Here is a 23,099-nt window from a genome sequence, read left to right as displayed (position 1 = left end):
AAATGTAAAGAACCAGAAAAACCGTCCCAGCCACGTGGAGTCAGGGTGAGACAAGATCGCTGCTGTGAAAACATCTGCTAACGGCGTTTTCCCAGATGTTTTCGGTGAGCTCCAAATGCTGGGGAAAATCAGTTATTTGGGTAGACTATAACAACAGCGCGCATTTGTGGAAGGCTGGAAGGGCTGCAAGGCTAATTCCGCAAAAATCTGAACGGACCCTTTGCAACCTCGCTGGGAGGCACTGCTATTTTACTGTCCCAGTTTCACTTTCCTTTAAATGTTACAGGCACTAGTTAGATGCGGCGCTCAGGGTCGCAGCCCTCGCCCGTCCCTGGACACCAGCTTCTATGCGAATTCAGCCCAAGAAAAGCTGAGAAGCCGAAGGGCAGCCCTGGGATGACAGAGCCTACCAAGCTGGCTTGTCTGGGCTGCCTGACAGCGCTTTCGCCTCTACCTTCGCAGGAGATGGGCAGCGCCAGCCTCATCCCTGTAGGTGGCAGAAGAGCGTTCCATCCCGACGCGACAACCTGTGGAAGGACCACGAGGGAACAGGACTGAGCGCAACAGCGAAAACACCACTTCTAAGCCCCGCCCCCAGACTTCCGGTTTCCCAGATCTTGATTTCCGGGGAGGCGGTTCCGAGGCCCTCCGTCATTGGCTAGGACCGTCCCTGACGTCACGCGCCCGAGCTGCCTAGTTCTTTGGTCACCGGGTCGTCATGGTGGTGTGCAGGAGCCGCGCTCTGGGGCAGCTGAGCGGCCGGGGCTGGAAGCGGGCCCTGCTGTCTCTGCGGCCGCCTTGGGCCTGGGTCCGGCCGCTGTCCAATGGGAAGCCAAAGGCGGACACGCATTTCGGATTTGAAACGGTGTCTGAGGAAGAGAAGGGGGATAAAGGTGAAGCAAGGAGGAGGCGGGTCTAAAGAGGGGGCGGGGTCCGAGGAGGGGAGGGGCCTAAAGGAGGACGAGCGGGGTGTGAGCCAGGGAAAGGAGGGGCCTAAAGCAGGTGGGCGGGGCCAGAGCTTGCTGCAGGCGGTAGGAAATGAAGGGATGGGGAAGGGCTCAAAGAACTGGGAGGAAGGGAGAGTAAGGGGTTAGAAGGATGAAGGCGAGGCCTGGGAAAGATGAGGGGGGAAATAGCCCAATGAGAGGGGGTGTATGGGAGCTGAAGGCAGGGGAAATGGCGGGAAGCATTTATATGGCACCTCCTGTTTACCAGGTACTGTGCTAAGCGCCTTATAAATAACCCATTTGAATAAGTTTCTCGATTTGGGGAGGGGGCCAGGAGAGGAAGGGGCAGATGCAAAGAGCAGCACGACGGGGGAGGGGCTGCACCCAAGCTCTGGGAATATGTGGGGAAGCAGTGAGAGGTTTGTGAAGGGAAGGAAAGGGTCTGGGGGGATGGGAGGAGAGAGCTAGGGAGAGGGGATGCATAAGGAACTTGAGATTATGCTGTGAGGGTTTAGGGTGAGAGGATTGAGGGATCTGACACGCTGGGAGTGTCCCAGCGTCTTGAGGGGCTAGAATAGGCAGGAGATCAGGTGGGTTGTCAGAAGAAAGGCTTATTTCCCTTAACTGCAGAGAACAGCTGGAGGAAGAACTGAAGGAACAGGACTGGGGAGGGACAGTTAAAAGAAGAAAATTTAGGCTGGATGTTGGGGAAACTTATTTTAATGACCGGAACTATCCAAAAGTGGAATGAGCTAGCTTGGGATATTGTGGCTTCTTTGCACATCTGGAAGCACTTGCGCGATAACCATTTGTCAAGGTGGATGGCTTCTCAGCTTATGAGCTGAACTAGGTGATACCTTCCATCTCTAAAATTCCCTGACGCCTGTAATAGAAATAATGTAGATTCACATTTGTTTAGAGGAAGGAGAGAGCCGCTATTGGGCAGGATCCTTTGTGAAGGGAGGGGCATTTAAGGACATGGAAGAACTGACAATTTACTCCTTAAGAATCCCTGCAATCTCAGGTCTGATCCAAAAGAATATTTTTGTTTAGGCTGTTGGCCCAGGTGAGCCAGGGAGGAGACAGATGAAGGGCCTTCCAGAGGCTACCAGACTGAGACCTGTCCAGAGACAGATAGTCTTATCTAAGGCCTTTTCTTGTAAAATCTTCTCAGTGAATTGTGTCTCAGTAACACATTTGTGATGGGCTTTTTTAAACCCACTTTAGTCTACCATGTATTTGAAAGTGTGGCCAAAAAGTATGACGTGATGAACGATTCAATGAGTTTGGGGATCCACCGGCTTTGGAAGGATTTGCTGTTACAGAAGATGCACCCGTTCTCTGGAACCAAGCTCCTTGATGTGGCTGGAGGCACAGGTAGTATCCAATTTTGTACCTTGATTTATCTTGGTCACATCATTGGGTCAGTCCTTCTTGGGTTAATCAGAGCCAGAAGTAGAAAGTGTATGTGATAAAAATGCCCCATAGAAATGGCAGGCGCTATTTACTGTTCTTTACCTTCCGAGTACAAGCTTTTTAAGGTCAGGGTCTTTGAACACCTTCATTTTAGTACTTCTAACCTATAGTACAAGGCATTTGATCAGTATTGAGTTGAGTGGTATAGACCAAAGCCACGGAGAAGTCTGCTGCATCCTGGAGCTATGGTATTAGTAATGAAAGAATTACAAAAGAAAATGGTTATTTTTAGTCTCATGAGACTTTCAAACTAGGTGATTATTGTTTCATCTTTGAACCTAAATTTTATTTTTTACTTTTTCTTTAATTGGCCATTTTAATATAGTAGGAAGGGGCAGATTTGGAGCCAGACTTTCTTCTAATTGTGTGGCCTTGATGAATTGCCACTTGTGACATAATAGAAGGGCCTCAACTTATTCCTTATCCGCTAATTCACATCACTAAAATCACAGCTCTTTTAAACTATCAGTATAGTACACAGCAAGTGTTTGCTAACTGCTTTTTATGTGTAAGACATTGTATAAAGCATTATCATTGAAAAGCAATAATATTTTATTTCCTTCCCTGGATACTTTTTTTCATGTAGCCAGCTATCCTAAAATTCCTTTGTATCCATTAGATAATACAGTACATTGGAAAATCAGAATACTTGTACCTGGGAGCTGGACGTTGAAGGTGGCTGTGGGGAAAATAGGCACCTGGTAAATCTTAAAATTCTATCCCTGTCCTCATTCTCTTTATCCCTGATGATGTGAATGGTTAAGTTATCAAATTTCAGCAATTTTAAGGGGCCAGACTGTGCTTACCTGTCAGAGCTCATAGTTATTCCAGGGTATCAGAATATTTTGGAGGTACCCTGTTTCCCAGCGCTAAGGTCCAGTAAGCAGGCTGTGTCCTGAGCTTGGCTTAACAATAATCCTCTGCTTTCTGGGATGATATCACCTTCTGGCAAAGTGTACTGCTTGTACCAACACCAGGTGTCCACTGACAGATTTAGCTTCCCCTATTTTCCAGTGTCGTCCCTCACATTCACAATCCCCCCCTTTATGATCTCTTTGGAATATAAGCCCAGTGAGACACTGCCGGATCAACAGATAGGCACAGTTTGATAGTCCCTTGGGCATCGTTCCAAATTGCTCTCCAAAATGGCTGGATGAGTTCACAATTCCACTAACAATCCAGCTCATTTGTGGAATATAAGACCAGCCTTTGGTTCAGCATGTTAAGCCCTCCTTCTGGGGGAAGAGTTCCTCATTCTGAAATTAATTATATCTGAATTAATTATACTTCTGTTTGTGTCCTAACTCTGCTATCTCTTCTGTTTTGGTTCTAGCTACCCACAGGTTAGCAACTGGTTCCACTCTAGTTAACAAGGTTCTGGTTGGAGGGGCATCAGGATGATGGCCAGTGTGTATGTAGGCAGTCTGGTCTGAAAAAGTCACTACAAATTACCTTCTCTCATTAGACCTTACCACCAAAAAAACAAAAAAACCTTACAGCTTTTAAGTGTCTAAGTAAGGATCTGGAGCCGGGCCTTCCCAACACTTTACCTATTAGGTCATGTTTCATCTTGAAGCAGTCCATGCCAAGATTCTGGGGCTAAATATGGCAGTCTATGTACTAAAAGTTTTCTAAAATGCCATTAGTTAACTGAATATATGAAAGAAATGGAATATAATTGTTCTATTAAAAAATGATGAACAGGCTGATTTTAGAAAGGCCTAGAAAGATTTACATGAACTGATGGTAAATGAAACAAGCAGAACCAGGAAAACAATTGACTATGATAGATAGATTTGGTTCCTTTCAATGATTCCGTGATCTTACGTAATCCCAATAAACTTTGGATGGAAAAGGCCATCTGCATCTGAAGAGAGAACTATGGAGACTGATCAATACATACTATTTTTCACCTTTTTTTTTTCTCATGGTTTTTCCCTTTTGTTCTGATTTTTCTCCTCCCAACATATGTGTGGAAATATGTAAAAACTAAGTGTACATGTATACCAAAATTGTTTTTACATGTACCTGGGAAAAATTAGCTGGTAATAAATCTCTGATCTGTAAAAAGTCATATAGATTAAGAAATAATTTTGGTATGGAGAGGGTCTTGAGTTTCCCTGGCCAGTCAGCCTACACACTGGTGTGGTCCATCCCATTTTGAATGGACCATCCCATGTTCCAAGAACCTCTCATTTTATTTGATTATACAGGAGACATTGCCTTCCGATTCCTTAATTACATCAAGGCTCAGAACCAGAGACGGCAGCAGAGGGAGCTGAAATCCCATCAAAATTTATCCTTTGGAGACATTGCCAAGTGGTACCAGAATAGCCGGTGTTCGTTGGGGGAATCCCATGTGGTCGTCTGTGACATTAACAAAGAAATGCTCAAAGTTGGAAAGCAGAAAGCACAGACCTTGGGCCACAAAAAAGGTAGGTCCTGCAGGAAGTAGGCAAAGGGAATGGCCCTAATAAGTGCTTTTTGTGTGAATTCCACCTCCAGGTAGCCCCATTGCCCAGCTGATCCCATTGGATTTTTGTTGGGGGGCATGTCACATACAAAGAGAACGGAGCGGTCTTGCTTAGGGCCTTTCTCTTCTGCATTTAGCTTTGCTCCTTGTTTATCCCAGTCCTTCTTTCTTCTCCTGCCTCTCTCAGCAGGAATTACTTTCCCCAGCTCTGGCCCACCCATTTGTCTCAGTGTCAGCCCACTCAGTCCCAAGGATGACAAAGGCACACTGTTTGCCTCCTGGACTTCCTCCTGCACTTCTACCTTCCTGGTAGCAGGAAGCTGAAGTAATGCTGTTATCTGTTCTCTGGAGCATAGCTTTAAAGTGGCCAGCCTTGGGGGCAGCTAGGTGGCGCAGTGGATAGAGCACCAACCCTGGAATCAGGAGGACCTGAGTTCAAATATGGCCTCAGACACTCAACACTTCCTAGCTGTGTGATCCTGGGCAAGTCACTTAACCCCAGTTGCCTCAGCAGAAAAACAAACAAATAAATAAAGTGGCCAGCCTCAGGAAATAAAAGGTACATCCCACGGACCTGGATCACTGGAAGTCTGGAGAAGTGGATTCTTGCCTCAGCCACCAGGGAATTCCCTAAGTGAGTTTGGCTCCCTCACAGCTGCTTTCTGTGCTTCAGTTTGCTCATGAAAAGTGATGGGAACATAGTTGACCTGACCTCTAGGCTTCTGTAAATCTACTTATCACAGGTTTCTGAATCACGGGGTCAAAGGTTGATTTAATATTGCTAAGCTCTACAGAAGGAGCTAGCATTTCTATAACATTTTAAGGCTTTCAAAGTGCTTTGTAACTATTATCTCATTTGAGGCAGATACTATTATCCCCATTTTACAGATGATGTGACAGAAGCAGCCACAGACTGAGAGATTTGTCTGTATTCACACAGCTAGGAAGTGTCTGGGATCATATTTGAATTCAGAACTTCCTGCCACCCAACTCTCCCTTTTCAATTCTCTCTTTTGTCCCATCATCTGTCTTTTTGTAGTAGGTCCATCCCTTACCAAAAACAAGGTCAATCCAAATAAAGGAGTTAAGAGCCTAAAGTAGAAATTAGTTTAGAAGAAAGATGTGAGAAACTTTGAGTCCAGTGTAGTATATCTTTCCTCTTGGGATGGATGCTCTGAAAGCAAAACTTACATTTTCCTGCCATGTTAATGGAGTTTCCAACACAACACATGGTTCATAACATGGAAATGCAGCCACCTGGCTCAGGCACTGCCCCATAGAAGGTAGTCCCGGGTGTCCTGGTGAGAAGGGCCTTGGAGTCACTGCAGCTGTGGGGAGTCCATGGATCCCATTGGGTTGTACTTTGTGGTCAATGAATGCTGGAGCTCGTCTGGAGAAGCAGAGCATTGCTGGAAATGTCCATGGGGCCAGCAGGGAGGTCACCTGGCCCTGCAGCTGTGGCAAGGAGACAAGATGATGGAGATGAGGGAAGGGCGTGGTGCTGAAGAAAGATCTGGGTGGATGGGGAGGGTGCTGAAAGGGCACTGCTCTTTCTGATAACAATTCCCTCCAGCATTATTGTGGAGTTGGCCTAATATTCTCATTCTAGCAATCTGGGATCTTATGATCCAAAAAGGGGATCAGACCGTAGATTTAGATAGAATAAAAGGAAAACATTTCTAATAATTGGAACGATCCAAAATGGAGCAGTCTGCCTCTGGAAGTAGAGCTTCCCCCTTCCTCTATCATAGAGGTCTTTAAGTAGAGCCTAAATGGCCATTTGGTGGTTGAATGTTAGATGTGAATTGGACTTTGCTGGTTCTGCCCTCAGTGGGCAGATCCTTAATAAACGTTGGCTTCATGAATGAATCAAGTAAACTAACTCCAGGGTTCCACTGTGGTCCCTCGGGGGAAAGTCGGCCCTCGCCCCAGATGGGCTTTCGGGGGCAGAGGGAAACCCCTGGGAAAAGCTCACACGCTGTTTTCTTCTAGGCCTGGCATGGGTGGTGGGCGATGCCGAGGAGCTGCCCTTCGATGACGACAAGTTCGATGTTTACACCATTGCCTTTGGGATCCGAAATGTCACACACATTGACCGGGTGAGCCTGGAGGGCAGCAGAGGCAGCTCTCTGGCTGGGAGGCAGAAGGGGCGACAGCGTTTGGGCTGGGAGACCTGTTTCAGGCTCTGGTCAGGGTCTTTCATAAGCTCCAAGCAAGCTCTCACAGGGCGTGGTGTCTGAGAAGTCTGTTAAACACACACCATGTTCCAGTGTGTCATGGCTGCCTTTGGGGGGGCACTACCACCTCCTAGAGCAAAGGATCGGGCCCAGCCCAGGGCTCAGTGCAGACCGCTTGGCTGACTTGTGGTGATGTTTTGCCCAAAGCAAAACTCCCAGAGTCCATTGCTGCCTGGATAGCCAGATACCATCTTTCTTAAGTATCCTAGACTGTCTTCTGCTTGTAAAGCTGGAAATGGGGCAACAGGGTGCCCACCCATCGGGGACCAGCTAAACAAATTACAAGTAAATGTAATGAAATATCACTGTGCCAGAGAAATGATGAAATGGACAGTTTCAAAAAGGACTGGGAAGACCTGTAAGATCCGACTCAGAGTAAAGAGAGCAGAGACTACAGATGATCCACTGAGAAAGACTTGAAAATACTGAATAATGCAAAGCCCCACCATGATCTCTGCCTGATTTGGAGGGGAAAGGAATATCAAGCTATTGGTCTCTTTCATCTCAGATTATCAATTTTTTTTTTTAATTAATAAGCTTTTATTTCCTTTCCTTCCCATCCCCCTGACTCCAACAAAAAAAGGAAAAAAAGCTTTTGGGCAGTATTCATGCATCATCAGGTAAAGCAGATTCCCACATTGGCCATGTCCAAAGATGTCTGCGTCTTTCTATGTTTAGAAGGAATCCAAATCAGGCAGAGATCATGGTGGGGCTTTGCATTATTCAGTATTTTCAAGTCTTTCTCAGTGGATCATCTGTAGTCTCTGCTCTCTTTACTCTGAGTCGGATCTTACAGGTCTTCCCAGTCCTTTTTGAAACTGTCCATTTCATCATTTCTCTGGCACAGTGATATTTCATTACATTTACTTGTAATTTGTTTAGCTGGTCCCCGATGGGTGGGCACCCTGTTGCCCCATTTCCAGTTCTTAGCACAGATTTTTTAGAACATGCTTTAGCAGTAGCCACATTGACTTATATCTTCATGGCCATGTCGCTGGTGCTAAGTGACAGATCTGGGTCCCGTTCTAGAGTCCTTCAATGTCTCCCTGATAAGTAGAGGTGACCTTTGGCCTTTCTCCAAGAAGAAAACTAGCCACAAATAAGCTCCAACCCACAGGTTTTCCTGAGCTGGCCCTTCCCCCAGCCACGGCCCACGTACTCTGGACGAGGTCATTGTAGTCCAAGGGTCTCCCTCATGGAGTCTTAATTTTTTACATGATCCCCGCAGATTTGTCTGTCTCCAGAACTAGTGACCAAATCTTCTTTTGAGCTGGAGGGTGGTCTGGTGAGTCTCGACCCCCAGGATCTTGGAGGTGTGAGAGACCAGCTTAGAGGGACTCTGGGATTGTTTGAGCCCCAGTCGCTGTCTGGAAGAACGTGGGAGGGAGCGGTTCTCTTCAACCCAGACACGTGGTGGAGAGACCATGCAGCCCTCCCTCTGTGGGACTTGTGAGGCCTCCCCCACAGAGATGCTCTTGTTTGCTTGTCTCTCTCAGGCACTTCAGGAAGCCCACCGAGTCCTGAAGCCAGGAGGCAGGTTTCTCTGCCTGGAGTTTAGCCAGGTGAACAACCCCATCATTTCCAGGTAGGGAGAGCATACTCCCTGGCTAGGTTCTTGCACTTCCTGGCCTTGGGAAATGCTGGCTGAGGGAGGGCCATGGAGGGAGAACCATGGAGGGTTGTACTGGAAGGGAAGTCCTAGTCTAGCTATTTGCAGCCTCTGCCATTTGCCTTCCTGTCCAGGCTCTATGACCTGTATAGCTTCCAGGTCATTCCAGTAATGGGAGAAGTCATTGCCGGGGACTGGAAGTCCTATCAGTACCTTGTGGAGAGCATCCGACGTTTCCCACCACAAGTGAGTAGCCCCCAGTGCTCCCTTCCACGGCCCGATTCCAGGTCTTCTCGGCTAATCTTTCTCCTGCTTTTTAGGAGGAGTTCAAGGAGATGATTGAAGATGCCGGCTTTCAGAAGGTGGCCTACGAGAGCCTCACGTCAGGCATTGTGGCCATCCATTCCGGCTTCAAGCTGTGAGCCCCGCTGAGCCCGCCTCCCGCTGCGCAGTCGGGGGAAGAGCCTCAGAGAGTCTATGAAGCTCTCTTGCAGAGCTCCGGCCTTAGGAGCTAGGGGCTGAAACGACCAGCCAGCCTTGGTTATGGAAGGAGGCACGTCATTCCTTCAGTGCTCAGCTGGTGCTGTTGGGTGGCGTTTGGTTCAGTTGCCACGTACGCCTTCTGTTAGTTCTTGGATGTGCAAGTGTGTGGGTGGGGAGAGGGGAAGGAGCACCGAAGCGCCAACTGAACAGGTTCTGTGGCCCGAGCCTCCCCACCCCGCCATCCCGAAGGGGAAATCGGGGAGCCCTTGTTGGGGAGAAGAAAGGAAGGACCTCCTCCCACAGACACACACCCAGTCATCCTTTAGTCCTAGGACCGTACGATGTGCCCAGTCAAACACTGTGTGCTTCTGGCTTCTGTGTGTCCCCGCACAGCGTATTAAACAACTTGACTTGGGTCTGATTTCTCTGCTGTTCTGTATATTTCTCACAGGTGCCAGGAGGGCTTAGGGCTCTGCTTGGGGCTAAGATATGTAACCCCCCACTCAACAAGGTGAATAGAGGCCTAGAAATTGAGACAGTTCATCCTGCCATCAGAGCTGCCTTCTTTGCACAAGTTAGACTGGATTCTGGACTCTTCTGGCATGGGGTAGAAAGAGCCCTGATCGCAAATCCTAGCTCATCACGGCCCAGTCATTTTTTCCACTCCCTGGGCCAATTTCCTTCCCTATATAAAGAGTAAGGAAGGCACCCCCAGAATCTCTGATCTTACCTGCCCTTCACCCATTTGAAAGCTTGCAACAAGCAATTCAAAATTCTGGGCAGAGAATTTTGCTTTTTGAATTCAGTTTGAGGTTCTTGCACTAAGAAAGTTAGAGAAAGCCACCTGGGGCTGAGTTGTCCAGCAGCTTCTTTCTTGCGGGGAGTAACTGTGTAATTATACTTGAAAGGGCACAGAGATATATGCTGCATCCTAGCCAACATCTCCCTGCTCTTGGCTCCATCTTTATTCCTAACACCCAAACACCAGCCCCTAACAGTCACTTCCCTCGCAGAGCTTGTCCAACCTGTATCCCGGAACACCAGTTAGATTCCTTCCTAACGCTGGCCACAAGGGAACTGCAATTAAATCTCAATCAAATAGGAAGTTAATAGGCTGTGACTTTGTTTAAAAATCTTTTGCTTCAACAGGAACAGGGACGAGCAGGCTAGGAAAGAATTTAGTGCTTCGTCAGTCCCGTCTCATCTCCATGGAAACATATCGGAGTCAAAAATAGATTTTTGGTGATCTGTCCCCATTTTCTGGCAGAGACAGGCGAGGGTCACGTCAAAACCTCACCCTCCATTAGTATTGGGGAGGTGGGAATCATTTGTATTTGGGGGTCGATGCTGAGAAACCTCGATCTCTCGCCTACTTAGGGGACTGCTGAGTTGTGTAGCAGAGCTGTTCTAATAAATGATAGCAAGCTGACATGAAGCTCCTCAATTCTGTTGAATCTGTGGATAGTCATGGGCTTACTGACTCAGTAAGTGCTTTTCACCAACAGCCAAACTGTGAGATTCAGCAAGAAAAGGGATTCAGTTCTAAGACCCCAGATTTGCACATTTCTGTCACCCGAGGAGCTGATCATTATAGGGCAGGGTTCCATCAAGGACAGCCATTAGTGATTTGTAGTATCATGGACAGGAGGCAGATATCCTCCCCAGGTTCCAGAGTTCCGTGCTGTGATCATGAGCAAGACCCAGCTTCTCGGAACTTGTCCACTTGTATGTAAATGGAGCTATTCTCAGGATCACTTCCACAAGCTTGCAAATGCTGTCTCCCAACTTTGATATACAAATTACCAGGGCCAAAAAGCATTGTACCTGCAATCATCCTAACCTGGACTGGGTGAGGAATATATTTCAGTCTATTGCCAGGATTTTTTCAAGTAAAATGGTCTTCAAAGACCCAGCACAAGACAAGGAAGTGGGCCTGCCTGTGGCTATTTTTCAATGGGCATGAGAAGCAGGGGCAATTTAAAAAAAAAGGAATTTGAATTAACAGCTACCAACTAAAACCTTTCATACCCTCACTTGATATGCTACTTAACTGGTCAAAATGCCCGGATCGATGGGGGAAAAAGTGGAACCAGGCACCTTTCCCTGCATTCCCAGTTCATGGGACTCTGGCTGTTCTAATCCTCATTGTTGGGAAAGGGGGAAACAAGTCTGCCATCATCAAAGATCTTAGCCAGGGTTACACATCGGCAGCCAGTTAGTTGATTGGGCTCTAATGAACATAGCTCGGTGTTCCCAGTTAAAGGTTTCCGACTCCAGCTGCAGAGGGTAACAGCAGGCTGCGAGTTTTAAATCCTGCCTAGACTTAGCAACAAAATGAGCTCTGCTGCTCCTCCATCCTGCTGGTGGCTTAAAAGGGACCTCTCAAAGACCTCCTCCCTGGCTGTTAGAACAGCCATCTTCCAATCTCAGAGCACTTCCATTATCTCATTGTCCCAACTCCCTAGGCCCTGACTTCATCCCCATTTCACAGACGTCAGAGGTAGAAGCGGCAGCCATGGGGACAGTTGGAAGGAATCCATTTCTTGCTCTGGCCTCGCCAGCCCTTTTCCCCTCCCTTGGGCACAGTGCCCAGAACACAGCACCAGCAAATCCATCCCAACAGAAGGGAGGCTTGGGCTGTGCTGCTACTTTGGTGTCTATTTAGGAATAGCACTTACTCCCTCCCACCCCCCACAACCCATTTCCCATTCTGCTTTGTTGTTTTAGCATATCCAAGGTATGGACCACAACCCTCCAGATGCCTCAAAGATCCCCTATTTATGATCCCCCTTCCCTCCACGGCTGCCCAAGGCTTGATGGGCAATGTCAGGCACTGCCCCCGCCCTGCCCTTCCCAAGGGATCCTGTTTGGGTGAAGGTTCCCCGAATTTCACATTAAAAACTCAGGGTAAGGAAGCTGAGGACAAGGAAGCAGCAGCTGGCCAGCTGCAGCTGTTGGGGCTCCCAGCAGCTCTAACCGGATGTCATTCAAACAGATTCTTCAAGTTAACACACACATCTCCAAGAGGTTTATTTTTAAAAGAGCCGGATCGTTTCTGGAGTGGGGAGGAAGAGCAGATTATGGAAAAGAAAATAAATACCCAGGGTAAAGCTGTGTTTTGCTAATTGTTTTATAACCACAACAAACTAGTACATAGGATGCCCTGTACAACAACAACACAATAAAGGCTGAAAGCTCGAGGTGTTCCCATGGCAATGCTGAAGATAGTTCAGTCTCTGGTATTTGGAATTTAGGCTGCAGTCCTTGTGATTTAGATGGCTCTCGGGGCAGGAGGCACAGGCCATGCTCTAACCAGACTTGAACAGGAGAATGGCGACCTGGCCCAGGTAGAAGTAGATGAAGTGTTTTGTCTCATGCGTCACGTAGCTGCCGAAGTTTCTCCCCACAATGCAGTGCCAGGTGGGGTTATACTTCTTGTCAAACTCCTGAAAAGGAAACAATACCCAGTCTGAGCAGGGCCCCAGGGGGTGGGGAGGCCTCCGAAGGGAGAGGGACAGAGGGAGGCCGGCCAGCCATTCCTCCCATCCCCGAGTCCAAGAACACTGGAATGCTCCTCCTCTCCAAGTCGCCTACATCCGCATTCATGCAAACATACTTGCAGCCTGAGCTCAGCTGCGCCATGGAAGGGTGGGTGGGGACAAACAGACAAGTCAGCCCTCCTGTGTGCAAGGGGCGAGGATGGGGACTGGGGGGGAGCGCAGGGTGGTTCTGCACCAGGATCTACATTTCCTAGGCAATTTCGCTCAGTAATCCCAGGCAACTTCAGTTGGCAGGAATGGCTGACACTCATGTCTTTTTAACAAGTTGTCCACTAGCTTGTTCTACTTCTAAACACTTCAACTTTGAGAGGTTTCATAGATTTTAAATAAACTAGATCCAAGAACACATAAACAGGTAATATTGACAGTATATCACCAACCCCTCAAATAGGGAGACTAGTTTCAAAACTAGTCTAGGTAATTTTATTTTCTTTGAAATGACAATTGGGGTTAACTGATCTTTGAAATGACAATTGGGGTTAACTGACTTGCCAGGGTCAGAAAGAACATCTGGAGCTGAATTTGAACTGAGATTCTCCAAACCTAGGGCCAGGGCAGGCTCTATCCCCTGTTCCACCTAGCTAGTTATTTCACCTTCCATTCTTGCTTCTACCAAAACTCACGAGGTACTTGTAAGGACTCATGCATAAAATATATAAAGTGCACCTTGGCAAGCCAAGGTAAGCTAATCTTCGAGAAATCTACCATTTATTTTTTATTATTAGAGGGCAGGATGTAACAATGAAAGCCAGCATTATATAGCATGCACACCTGAAAGCACCTTGCAAACATTAACTCCTTCACAACTCCCCTAGCACAATAAGGTGCTGAGATTATGCTTCCCCTTTTACAGCTGAAACAGCAGAGTGGGACAACTGTGCCCAGGTACCCCAGCTAGTAAAGATGTCTTGGGCAGGGGGCCAAGAGCTCCAACCATTACACTACAGTTACACTACAGGCTCAGTTTTCCAACTTCAATCATCAAGGAGCAAGCTGCCCTAACATTTGTTTAGCTAAGTCCCTTAACATAAAATTTATATACTTCAAGCTTTAGAAAGTTTTCTGGCCATAAAATAATGCAGGAAAGGAGGCATAAACCTACTTCCCAAGTCTCTGAGATACAAAACATTGCAAAGTTTAATATAAATACATGGAGCATTCTAACACCTCATTAAATAGGCTTGATAAAGAAATCTCATAAAAGAAGGGCCTTGGGAATGCCCAATATTAAACTATTCAGAGGATTAACATAATTAAGCCAACCCTGAATAGCTGACTTCACTTTATAGAGCTCTAAGGGGACGACCCCCACATACTAATTCCACCGGTCCTGAAACCAGTCAGGTGCCACTTGCACAGGGTGGCCACTGAGGACGAGCCTCCCCCCGTGGGAATCCACTTATGAACCCGTTTCTGCCTCAGTTCCATCTCCTTTCCAAGTTACAAGCTGTTCTTCAGGAGAGTCTACCCGGGCTGGGTACAAGGGTGGCGTTTGTCAGAAGCGACGTCTGCTTCTCCAAAACCCTTTATCTCCAGCCTCCCCACCGCTGACACTGCCAGCTCCCTTCCGTCGGAGGCCGAGAAACTTGGCAGTTTTACGAGCTTCTTACAGACTGCCGTCAGCACCGCCACCTCCCTTTAAAATCACCCACCCGCCCCCACTCTCTCTTGCACCAGGCCGCGCAGGCTAATTCTCCCCGCTGGAGAGCTGACAAGACTTCCCCACGGCTCTGCCGGGAACGCCCACACAGCTTTTCCTAACAGATCTCACACAGATGGGGCTGCGATGCAAGAAGGGGGGACCGCTGGGTCCCGAACCTAGAAACGGTTGCTAGGCAGCATTTTTTTGGTCTTGTTTCACGGACCCGCGTCCCCATGTTCTCGGCAGAATCCATACCGCCGCCCGCCACCGCGGCTGAGTTTCTGGCAGCCTAAGAACTCCGGCCCTCCCCCGCGGGACGTCCGCCCACCTCCCCAAGCTTCGGGAAAGGAGAAAAGTCTACGTTTGTTTACAGGGCTATGCAAATTAAGCGCAGGAAGGCGCCCCCCCCCCGCCCCGCTTTCCCCCTGACCTTCTTGATATGGGCTGCTATGTCCTTTTCTATGTTATACTTCTCCAGGGCCTGAGTGGCACACTCCACCGAGTCCTGCTGCATCTCCTCCGACATGTCCGCATTTTTGATCACGGCCTTGCGGTCACACATGGTTACCTAGGGGAGGGGGAAACAACAGGGAGGGGCCCGGGGGGGGGTCGAGTTCAGGAGAGCGGAAGGCATCCTTCCTCCCCCCTCCCCCCGGGAGATTCCAAGCACCACCACCTACGGCCCCCGGGCCAAGCCACAAGGAGGAGGAGCTCAAACGCTCCCGGCTGCGCCAAGCTGTGCCCGGGGGACCCCGGCCCGCAGCCAAAGGAGCCGGCGCTTCTGCCGCCCCCTTCGAATAAGGGAGGGGGGCGGGGAAGCAGATATTCGGCCGCAAACATCCACAAACAAACTCAGGCGCCTCTGCACCCTCTCCGCTGCAAACATTGGGGAGTGGGGATCAGATATTTACAAGCCCGGGTTTCCCTTCAACCCCTCCCACCCTCAGTTTCTCCATCTGCAAAAATGGGACAGGGGTGGGGGGGTGAAGTTAAGACTAGAAAGATCTACAAGGTCTGTCCCCCCCCCCCCCTTCTCTAGCGCTCATTTTCCCCAACCTGCAAAAATGGAGGGGGAGGAACTTGACATGGGACTACCGAACTCTGCCCCTCCTCCCCGCCCCCCTCTCCTGCCTCAGTTTCTCCGGCTGCAAGAGGGAAGGGATGGAATCCTAACCAGAAATCTCCCAAGCTCCCAGGCCGGCTACGCCCCGCCAGGGAACCCAGGCGCGCTAGCCCCAGCGCCTCCCCTCCCCCCAGCTCGGGCCTCAGTTTCCGCCCCCCTGCACCCACTCCCTAGGGGGATGGGGGGGACGGAACGGGCTGGAACGCCAGGAGCCACCCAACTCGCCAGCACGCGCGCGCGCGGAACGAGCCCGGGACGGGGTGCCTGGGGCCGGGCCGGGAGGGAGCGGGGGAAGGGCACGTGCTACTTCTAGGCCTCCCCCACCGCCCGGGCCCGGGGCGCGCGCCCCCCTCCCCCCCCCCACCGCCCGGGCCCGGGGCGCGCGCCGCCCTGCTGCGGCTGCTGTGCCTCCCCGAGCCCCGGCCCCGGGCCCCGCGCGCTGTAGGGGCAGCGGCAAGCACCACTCCTCACCGCGGGTCGGGGGTGCTGGCGGCTGCGACGGGTCCCGGCGGGAGGGGGCGGCGGCGGCGCGGCTCAGGCACTCCGTCCGACCTGACAGGTGCTTTCACTGCCTAAGCCGTTGCGCATCTAAGGCGCCCCACGCCAGATGCCGCCGCCTAGTGCCCAGCCCCGCCCCCTGCTTGCTGCCCGCCCCGCCCCTAAGCCGCGCGCCTATTGGCCTGTCCTAGCTGCCTGCCCGCCTCTCATTGGTGGACGACCTCAATGGTTCCCGCAGGCTCCTTCGCCCGCATTTTATTGCAGACCACAATGCACCGCTGACGGCGTCGGTTGCCACGGCGACGGCCTGGGGAGTGGCCCCCTCCTCTTTGCCCGCTGCACGAGGTTTAGAGTTTCTGAATAGCGGTTCACAGCGGGGGGTTCGCTGGGCTCAGGAGCCCGGGAAGGCGGCCGCGGGGGAGCAGCCCGGGCCGGGGAGGACGGGGAGATCCGCAGGGCAGCAGTGTGGCTGCCAGGGGCACATGACGCAGTCTGGAAGCATGGGCGCCCTCCTTAGAACGGGGGAGAAGCGCCCCGCTGGAATATAGATGCGGGACGTAGAATCCGCAAAGAAAAGGCTGCATAGACCCTGGGCTGGGCTGCAGAGCATGCAGCGGAAATCACGGACACAGAACATAGCGCACAGAACGGCCTAGGCAGAGACTAGCCTGCAACAGGGGTCCTCACCCTGCGGGCGGGGGAGGGGGCAGATGCGGCAGCTGAGGGCGCTTATCCCCCTCCCCCGGGCTGGGAAGTGGCTTTGTTTAAAGGCCCACGGGACCAAGTTCTTGTTTTTTCTGTAGTGCGGCCTCCAGCGCTCCGAGGGGCGGGGACTGGCCCCTGTTTAAAACGTCTGAGGGCCCCTGCGGTATGGACCGCCCAGTGTAGACTAGGCAGAGGAAAGCCCAGAATGTGGAATATGTAAAGTCTGTAGAACTTGGACCACAGAAGGTAGAATGAGTAGAGAAAGGCCTGGACTGCAGAATATGGACCACAGAAGGTAGAATAAATAGAGAAAAGACTAAACTGGAATATGGACCACAGAAGGTAGAATAGTAAAGTCTGTAGAACATGGACCACAGAAGGTAGAATGAATGAAGAATAGAGAAAAGACTAGACTATAGAATATGGACCACAGAAGGTAGAATAAATAGAGAAAAGACTAAACTGGAATATGGACCACAGAAGGTAGAATAATAAAGTCTGTAGAACATGGACCACAGAAGGTAGAATGAATAAGTAGAGAAAAGACTACTCTATAGAATATGGACCACAGAAGGTAGAATTTGTGCAGATAGAATTTAGACACTACATATAGAATAAGACAATGGAGTATAGACTATGGATATAGTCTTTAACTCAGTCTTTAAGGACCATGAACCCTAAGCATTTTACAAATGGAGAAACTTGAGGCCCAGAATTGCACAAGACCATGAGATATGAGCCTGGAAAGATACCTAGGACAGGGCCCAAATGCCCTTCATTTCACAGATATAGAAACAGAATATATGGAAACTGAATAGTCCAGTATTTAGTAAATAGTCCAACCTGGTACATACAAGGAAACTGAGGGCCCAGTACTTAGTAAATAGTCCAGTCTGGTACATACAAGGAAACTGAGGGCCCAGTACTTAGTGATAGTCCAGTCTAGTACATACAAGGAAACTGAGGGCCCAGTATTTAGTAAATAGTCCAGTCTAGTACATACAAGGAAACTGAGGGCCCAGTATTTAGTGATAGTCCAGTCTGGTACATACAAGGAAACTGAGGGCCCAGTACTTAGTGATAGTCCAGTCTAGTACATACAAGGAAACTGAGGGCCCAGTATTTAGTAAATAGTCCAGTCTGGTACATACAAGGAAACTGAGGGCCCAGTACTTAGTGATAGTCCAGTCTAGTACATACAAGGAAACTGAGGGCCCAGTACTTAGTGATAGTCCAGTCTAGTACATACAAGGAAACTGAGGGCCCAGTACTTAGTAAATAATCCAGTCTAGTACATACAAGGAAACTGAGGGCCCAGTATTTAGTAAATAGTCCAGTCTAGTACATACAAGGAAACTGAGGGCCCAGTACTTAGTGATAGTCCAGTCTGGTACATACAAGGAAACTGAGGGCCCAGTACTTAGTGATAGTCCAGTCTAGTACATACAAGGAAACTGAGGGCCCAGTACTTAGTAAATAGTCCAGTCTAGTATATACAAGGAAACTGAGGGCCCAGTATTTAGTAAATAGTCCAGTCTGGTACATACAAGGAAACTGAGGGCCCAGTACTTAGTGATAGTCCAGTCTAGTACATACAAGGAAACTGAGGGCCCAGTACTTAGTGATAGTCCAATCTGGTACATATAAGGAAACTGAGGACCTAATGTGTTGATGCACTGAGGACAGACCACCGAGCACTTAAGGCTAATTACCGATTGGACAATATTCTCATATGCTTGGAAAATGGCCCTTCCCACTATTCTGTGCTGGTTCAGTCTTTTGGTGTATACAGGGAATTTGTGGGAAGGATTAGGGGGTGAAGTAAGACAAGACAGAGTCACTTTGGCAGTAGAGGAAGAGAAGGAAAGTCCTGCATCCATCCTGTTCACTTCTAAAGACCAAGAATAAAGAGCAAGGACTTTTGTTTATCCTGACTCCGGCTGATTCTAAGGTATTCAGGGTGCTAACACGGTCTTCACAAATTAACTGCCCAAATCTATAATTTTTAAAAGTTAGAAGGATACCTAAATAACAATCTAGCCTAACCCTCATATTTTACTTAATAATAGCAAACTTAGGCTCAGAGAGGGGGAAACTGAATGGTCCAAATTCATGGAGAATTTAGAGCTGAAAATAAGATTACTGAGCTCTAGATACTCACTTCCACTTATTTTACAGATAGAGAAACTGAGCCCCTATGGGGAACACTTGCCCTTGGCCATGTTCCACAATTTTTAAAAGCTAAAAAAGATGCCTTAAAAAAAAAAAAGTTATCTAGCCCATCCCCCTCTCATTTTACAAATGGGGAAACTGAGGCTGAGAGGAAAACGAGTTGCCTAAGTCTCCTATAGAGCTCACTGAGCCCCAGCCTGTCCTATTTTACAGATAGGGAATAGTTTTAAAAATGACTTGCCCAGAGTACTCAGGTCTGGCTCAGGAGGAAATGTCTGTCTCTGAAAGTATGGGAAGCCGTCCTGAATCGAGGGTGTCTCCCAGGACTGAGGGAGACTCCCTCTGAGGTGAGGAGGTAGCACAGCAGACCTTTATATATGATGCTTCACAGTTTACAAAGGGCTTTCTTTCCTCACAACAGCCTTATGAGGTAGGCAGTGTAAACACCTAGATTATTACATCCCGATATTCCCAGGGCCAGGGGAGGGATTGCCCACACCTAGAGTTTCTGTCTTCAGAACTGAGACTGTTCAGTTCCTGACCCTAAATTTACTGAATATTCTTTTCACTGCCTCCTTCCCCCAGATAATTATAAAGAGGAATGAGGGAAACTGAAGTTTGGAAAAAGAATGATCTTTATCTGGCTAGAAAATCTAAGAATTTATTTACTTATTATCACTGACCCGAGTTCAGAATCCTTTGTTTGCCACTTACTAGCTTTGTGAATCTGGAGACAAGTCATTAACCTCTCTATGTCCCCAGACAACTCTGAGATTCTATTTGGTCCAGTCTTGGGGAAGTAAATAGGGAAGAAGTTTGTGGAAAGGATTGATTGAGGGAGAGAGAGGAGGTCTGTGGGCATCTAGAAATATTATCCAGGGAACATAGATTATATTATACATATTATATATATATAATGTATATGTATAATATATATATTGTATATGTATAATATAATCTATGTTCCCTCCATATATATATATATATAATACAACCAGTCTCCCACCAAAAGAGCCCTTTAAGCCCCAACTAAAATCCCATCTTTCCCAGGAAATATCCCCCAACTCCCCTGAATTCTAGTGTCTTCTTCTTCTTTCTGTTAATTATTTTTTATTTATCCTGTATATATAAATTGCTTTGTATATATTTGTTTGCATGTTGTCTCCCCCATTAGATTGTAAGCTCCTTGAGGGCAAACACTCTTAGCTCTTTTTTTGTATCCCCAGCACTCTTGGAGCCCATTTGGAGTTTCTTGGCAGATACACTGGAATGGTTTACCATTTCCTCCTCCATCTCATTTTTCAAAAATATATTTTTTATTTTAATTTTTCCTCCAATTCTATGTTAAAAAACAGTTCTTTAACATTTGGATTTTGAGTTTTTTGGTTTTTTTTTTTTTTTTTTGAAGTTTTGAGTTCCAAATTCTATTCATCCTTTCCCCTTCCCTGAAACAATAAATAATCAGATGTGAATTATGCATGTGCAATCATGTAAAACATTTCCATATTAGTCATTTTCTACTAGAATACTTAGATAAAAGAAAAAGAATAGAAGAAAGTGAAAATAGCCTGTTTCAGTGTTTGAATATATACAGATTCATGTTTGAATACAGATTCAAAGACTATCAGTTCTTTTTTCTGGAGGTGGATAGCATGCTTCATCATGAGTCTTTTGGGATTGTCTTGGATCATGTAAATCATTCAGAGTTCAGTATTTCTGGTACTGTTTACAATGTTCTCCTGGTTCTGTTCACTTCGCTTTGGATCATGATGTTCATCTAAGTCTTTTCCAGGTTTTTCTGAAATCATCCTGCTTATCATTTCTTATATAGCACAATAATTTTCCACAGCTTGTTTAGGCATTCCCCAATTGATAGACATTCTGTTGAATTCCAGTTTTTTTTTTTTAACAATAGCTTTTTATTTTCAAAGTATATGCAAAAATAGTTTTCAGCATTCACCCCTGCAAAACCTTGTATTTCAAAATTTTCTTCCTCCCTTCCCCTCATTCTCTCCCTAGACAGCAGGCAATCCAAAATAAGTTAAACTTGTACAATTCTTTTATACACATTTCCACAATTATCATGCTGCACAAGAAAAATCAGAGCAAAAAGGGGAAAAAAAATGAGAAAGAAAACAAAAAGAAAGCAAACAACAACAAAGAGTGAAAATGCTATGTTGTGATCCACACTAGGTCCCCATAGCCCTCTCTTTGGGTACAGAAGGCTCCCTCCTTCACAAATCTATTGGAACTGAATCACCTCATTGTTGAAAAGTCCTGAGTTTCAGGACTGATCACAAAATCTTGTTGCTGTGTACAATGTTCTCTTGGCTCTGCTCACTTCACTCAGCATCAGTTCACATAAATCTCTCCAGGTTTTTCTGAACTTATCCTGCTGATTATTTTTTTAATAGAACAATAATATTCTATGACATTCATCTACTGTAACTTATTCAGCCATTCTCCCACTGATGGCCACCCATTCAGTTTCCAGTTTCTAGCCAATACAAAAAGCACTGCCACAAACATTTTTGCACATGTGGGTCCCTTTCCCTCCTTTATGATCTTTTTGGGATATAAGCTCAGTAGAAACACTGCTGGGTCAAAGGGGATGCACAATTCAATAGCCCTTTGGGCACTGCTCTCCAAAATGGTTGAATCAGTTTACAACTTCACCAACAATATATCAGTGTTCCAATTTTCCTGTATCCCCTCCAACATTTATTAAGATCTTTTCCTCTTATCTTAGACAATCAGAGAAGTATGTAGGGGGACTTCAGAGTTGTCTTAATTTGCATTTCTCTGATCAATAATGATTTGGAACACTTTTTCATATGTTTAGAAATGGTTTTAATTTCTTTGTCTGAAAATTTTCTGTTCATATCCTTTGACCATTTATCAACTGAAGGATGCTTGTATTGATTTCCAATTCTTAGCCACCACAAAAAAAGAACTGCTATAAATATTTTTGTACAAATGGGTCCTTTTCCCTTCTCGAGCTCATTTTAAAATGAATAAATTGAGGTAAGCAGGGTTAAGTGACTTGCTCAGGGTCACACAGCTGGCATTTTGGGCCCAGACTTGTACTCAGGAGGATGAGTCTTCCTGACTCCGGGCCTGGCCATTGTGCCACCAGCATACAGTAGATGCTTAATAAATGTTTGTTGATTGACTTATAGTCAGAAAACCTGGGCTAAATCCTAACTTAAAGGCTAACTAATCAAACTCCATCCATCTATCTCAGGATCCCCTTGAATAAAATGGAGTTAATAACGATGCTCTCTGCTCCCCTATCTCATGGGATCCTTGGGCAGAAAGTCCTTTCATTGATTTGAGCCTGCAGTGTTCATTGATTGCTACCCCCAAGGCTATGGAAGACTTGGAGGGGAGGGAACATAATGCTCTCTACCCAGTCTGTGAGGCTGCAAAGGAGAGCTGAGACCCAGGACCCCCCAGGGGAGATATGGGAGGATGGGAAGGCTTCCTAAAGCTGAGCCCAGGAGAATACAACTGTTAAGGCGGCCAGGGATCCCCACCTCCACCCAGAGGAATCCATCACATGTGCCCCATCCTACTGAACTGGCCTTGATTTCAAGAATTCACCGCCCACCCCAAGCTCGAGCAGAAATCAAGGACTTTGTCCTTGGGCCCAGGAAGCCTGACTCCCAAAGGGGAAGGGTAGCCCCAGCTGGTGGAGTGGGGAGTCCAGGCAGGGAAAGTGTGTGAGGAGGACTGGGGGAGGGGGTCTGATGGGAGATGAATCTATAACTAAACTCCCCCCCAACTATTACTGTCTAGTTATCACTACAACTGATTACTACTCCTACTCTTACTACAGATAATACTACTACTACCTAGTTACTAACTACCACTGCTATTATTAGTTTCTGCTACTACTACTACCATCACCACCAATATTACTGCTGCTAATATGGCTACTTAGTGTTAGTTACTATTACTACTACTATCATTGTTAACTACTACTATCAGTACTACTGATGCTAATACTACTACTTAGTATTAGTTACTATTACTACTAACTACTACTACTACTCCTATCATTACTGTCATCACGCTACTACTACTTAGTTGCTTTATTTATTTATTTTTTTGGCAAGAGTCCCAGTGGTCCTCAAATTTTTGTTCTCAATATCTTTATCTTATTAAAAATGAT

General features: G+C 47.3%; 2 protein-coding genes across 3 annotated transcripts; one reads left to right on the top strand and one right to left on the bottom strand.

Moving 5' to 3' along the window:
- Positions 1-659: 659 nt before the first annotated feature.
- On the top strand, positions 660-9,646 carry COQ5 (coenzyme Q5, methyltransferase). The gene is made up of 7 exons (XM_003761106.3): positions 660-893; positions 2,175-2,324; positions 4,637-4,858; positions 6,889-6,995; positions 8,630-8,718; positions 8,877-8,988; positions 9,063-9,646. The coding sequence occupies exons 1-7, from the start codon at positions 719-721 to the stop codon at positions 9,162-9,164; spliced, it is 957 nt and encodes a 318-aa protein (XP_003761154.1). The 5' UTR covers positions 660-718; the 3' UTR covers positions 9,165-9,646.
- Positions 9,647-12,230: 2,584 nt separating this feature from the next.
- On the bottom strand, positions 12,231-19,304 carry DYNLL1 (dynein light chain LC8-type 1). Of its 2 annotated transcripts, none has more exons than XM_031948726.1 (3): positions 19,167-19,304; positions 14,858-14,995; positions 12,231-12,671 (listed from the first exon to the last, which is right to left on the bottom strand). In XM_031948726.1, the coding sequence occupies exons 2-3, from the start codon at positions 14,987-14,989 to the stop codon at positions 12,534-12,536; spliced, it is 270 nt and encodes an 89-aa protein (XP_031804586.1). In that variant the 5' UTR covers positions 14,990-14,995; positions 19,167-19,304; the 3' UTR covers positions 12,231-12,533. The 2 variants fall into 2 exon arrangements, with proteins under 2 accessions (XP_031804586.1, XP_031804587.1); XM_031948727.1 differs by lacking the exon at positions 19,167-19,304 and adding an exon at positions 16,022-16,282.
- Positions 19,305-23,099: the final 3,795 nt, after the last annotated feature.

The sequence above is a fragment of the Sarcophilus harrisii genome, chromosome 1 (genome assembly GCF_902635505.1).
Source record: "Sarcophilus harrisii chromosome 1, mSarHar1.11, whole genome shotgun sequence".
Lineage (NCBI taxonomy): Eukaryota > Metazoa > Chordata > Mammalia > Dasyuromorphia > Dasyuridae > Sarcophilus > Sarcophilus harrisii.
Note: the sequence above shows the minus strand (reverse complement) of the source record. Positions and strands in the feature narration are given on the sequence as shown.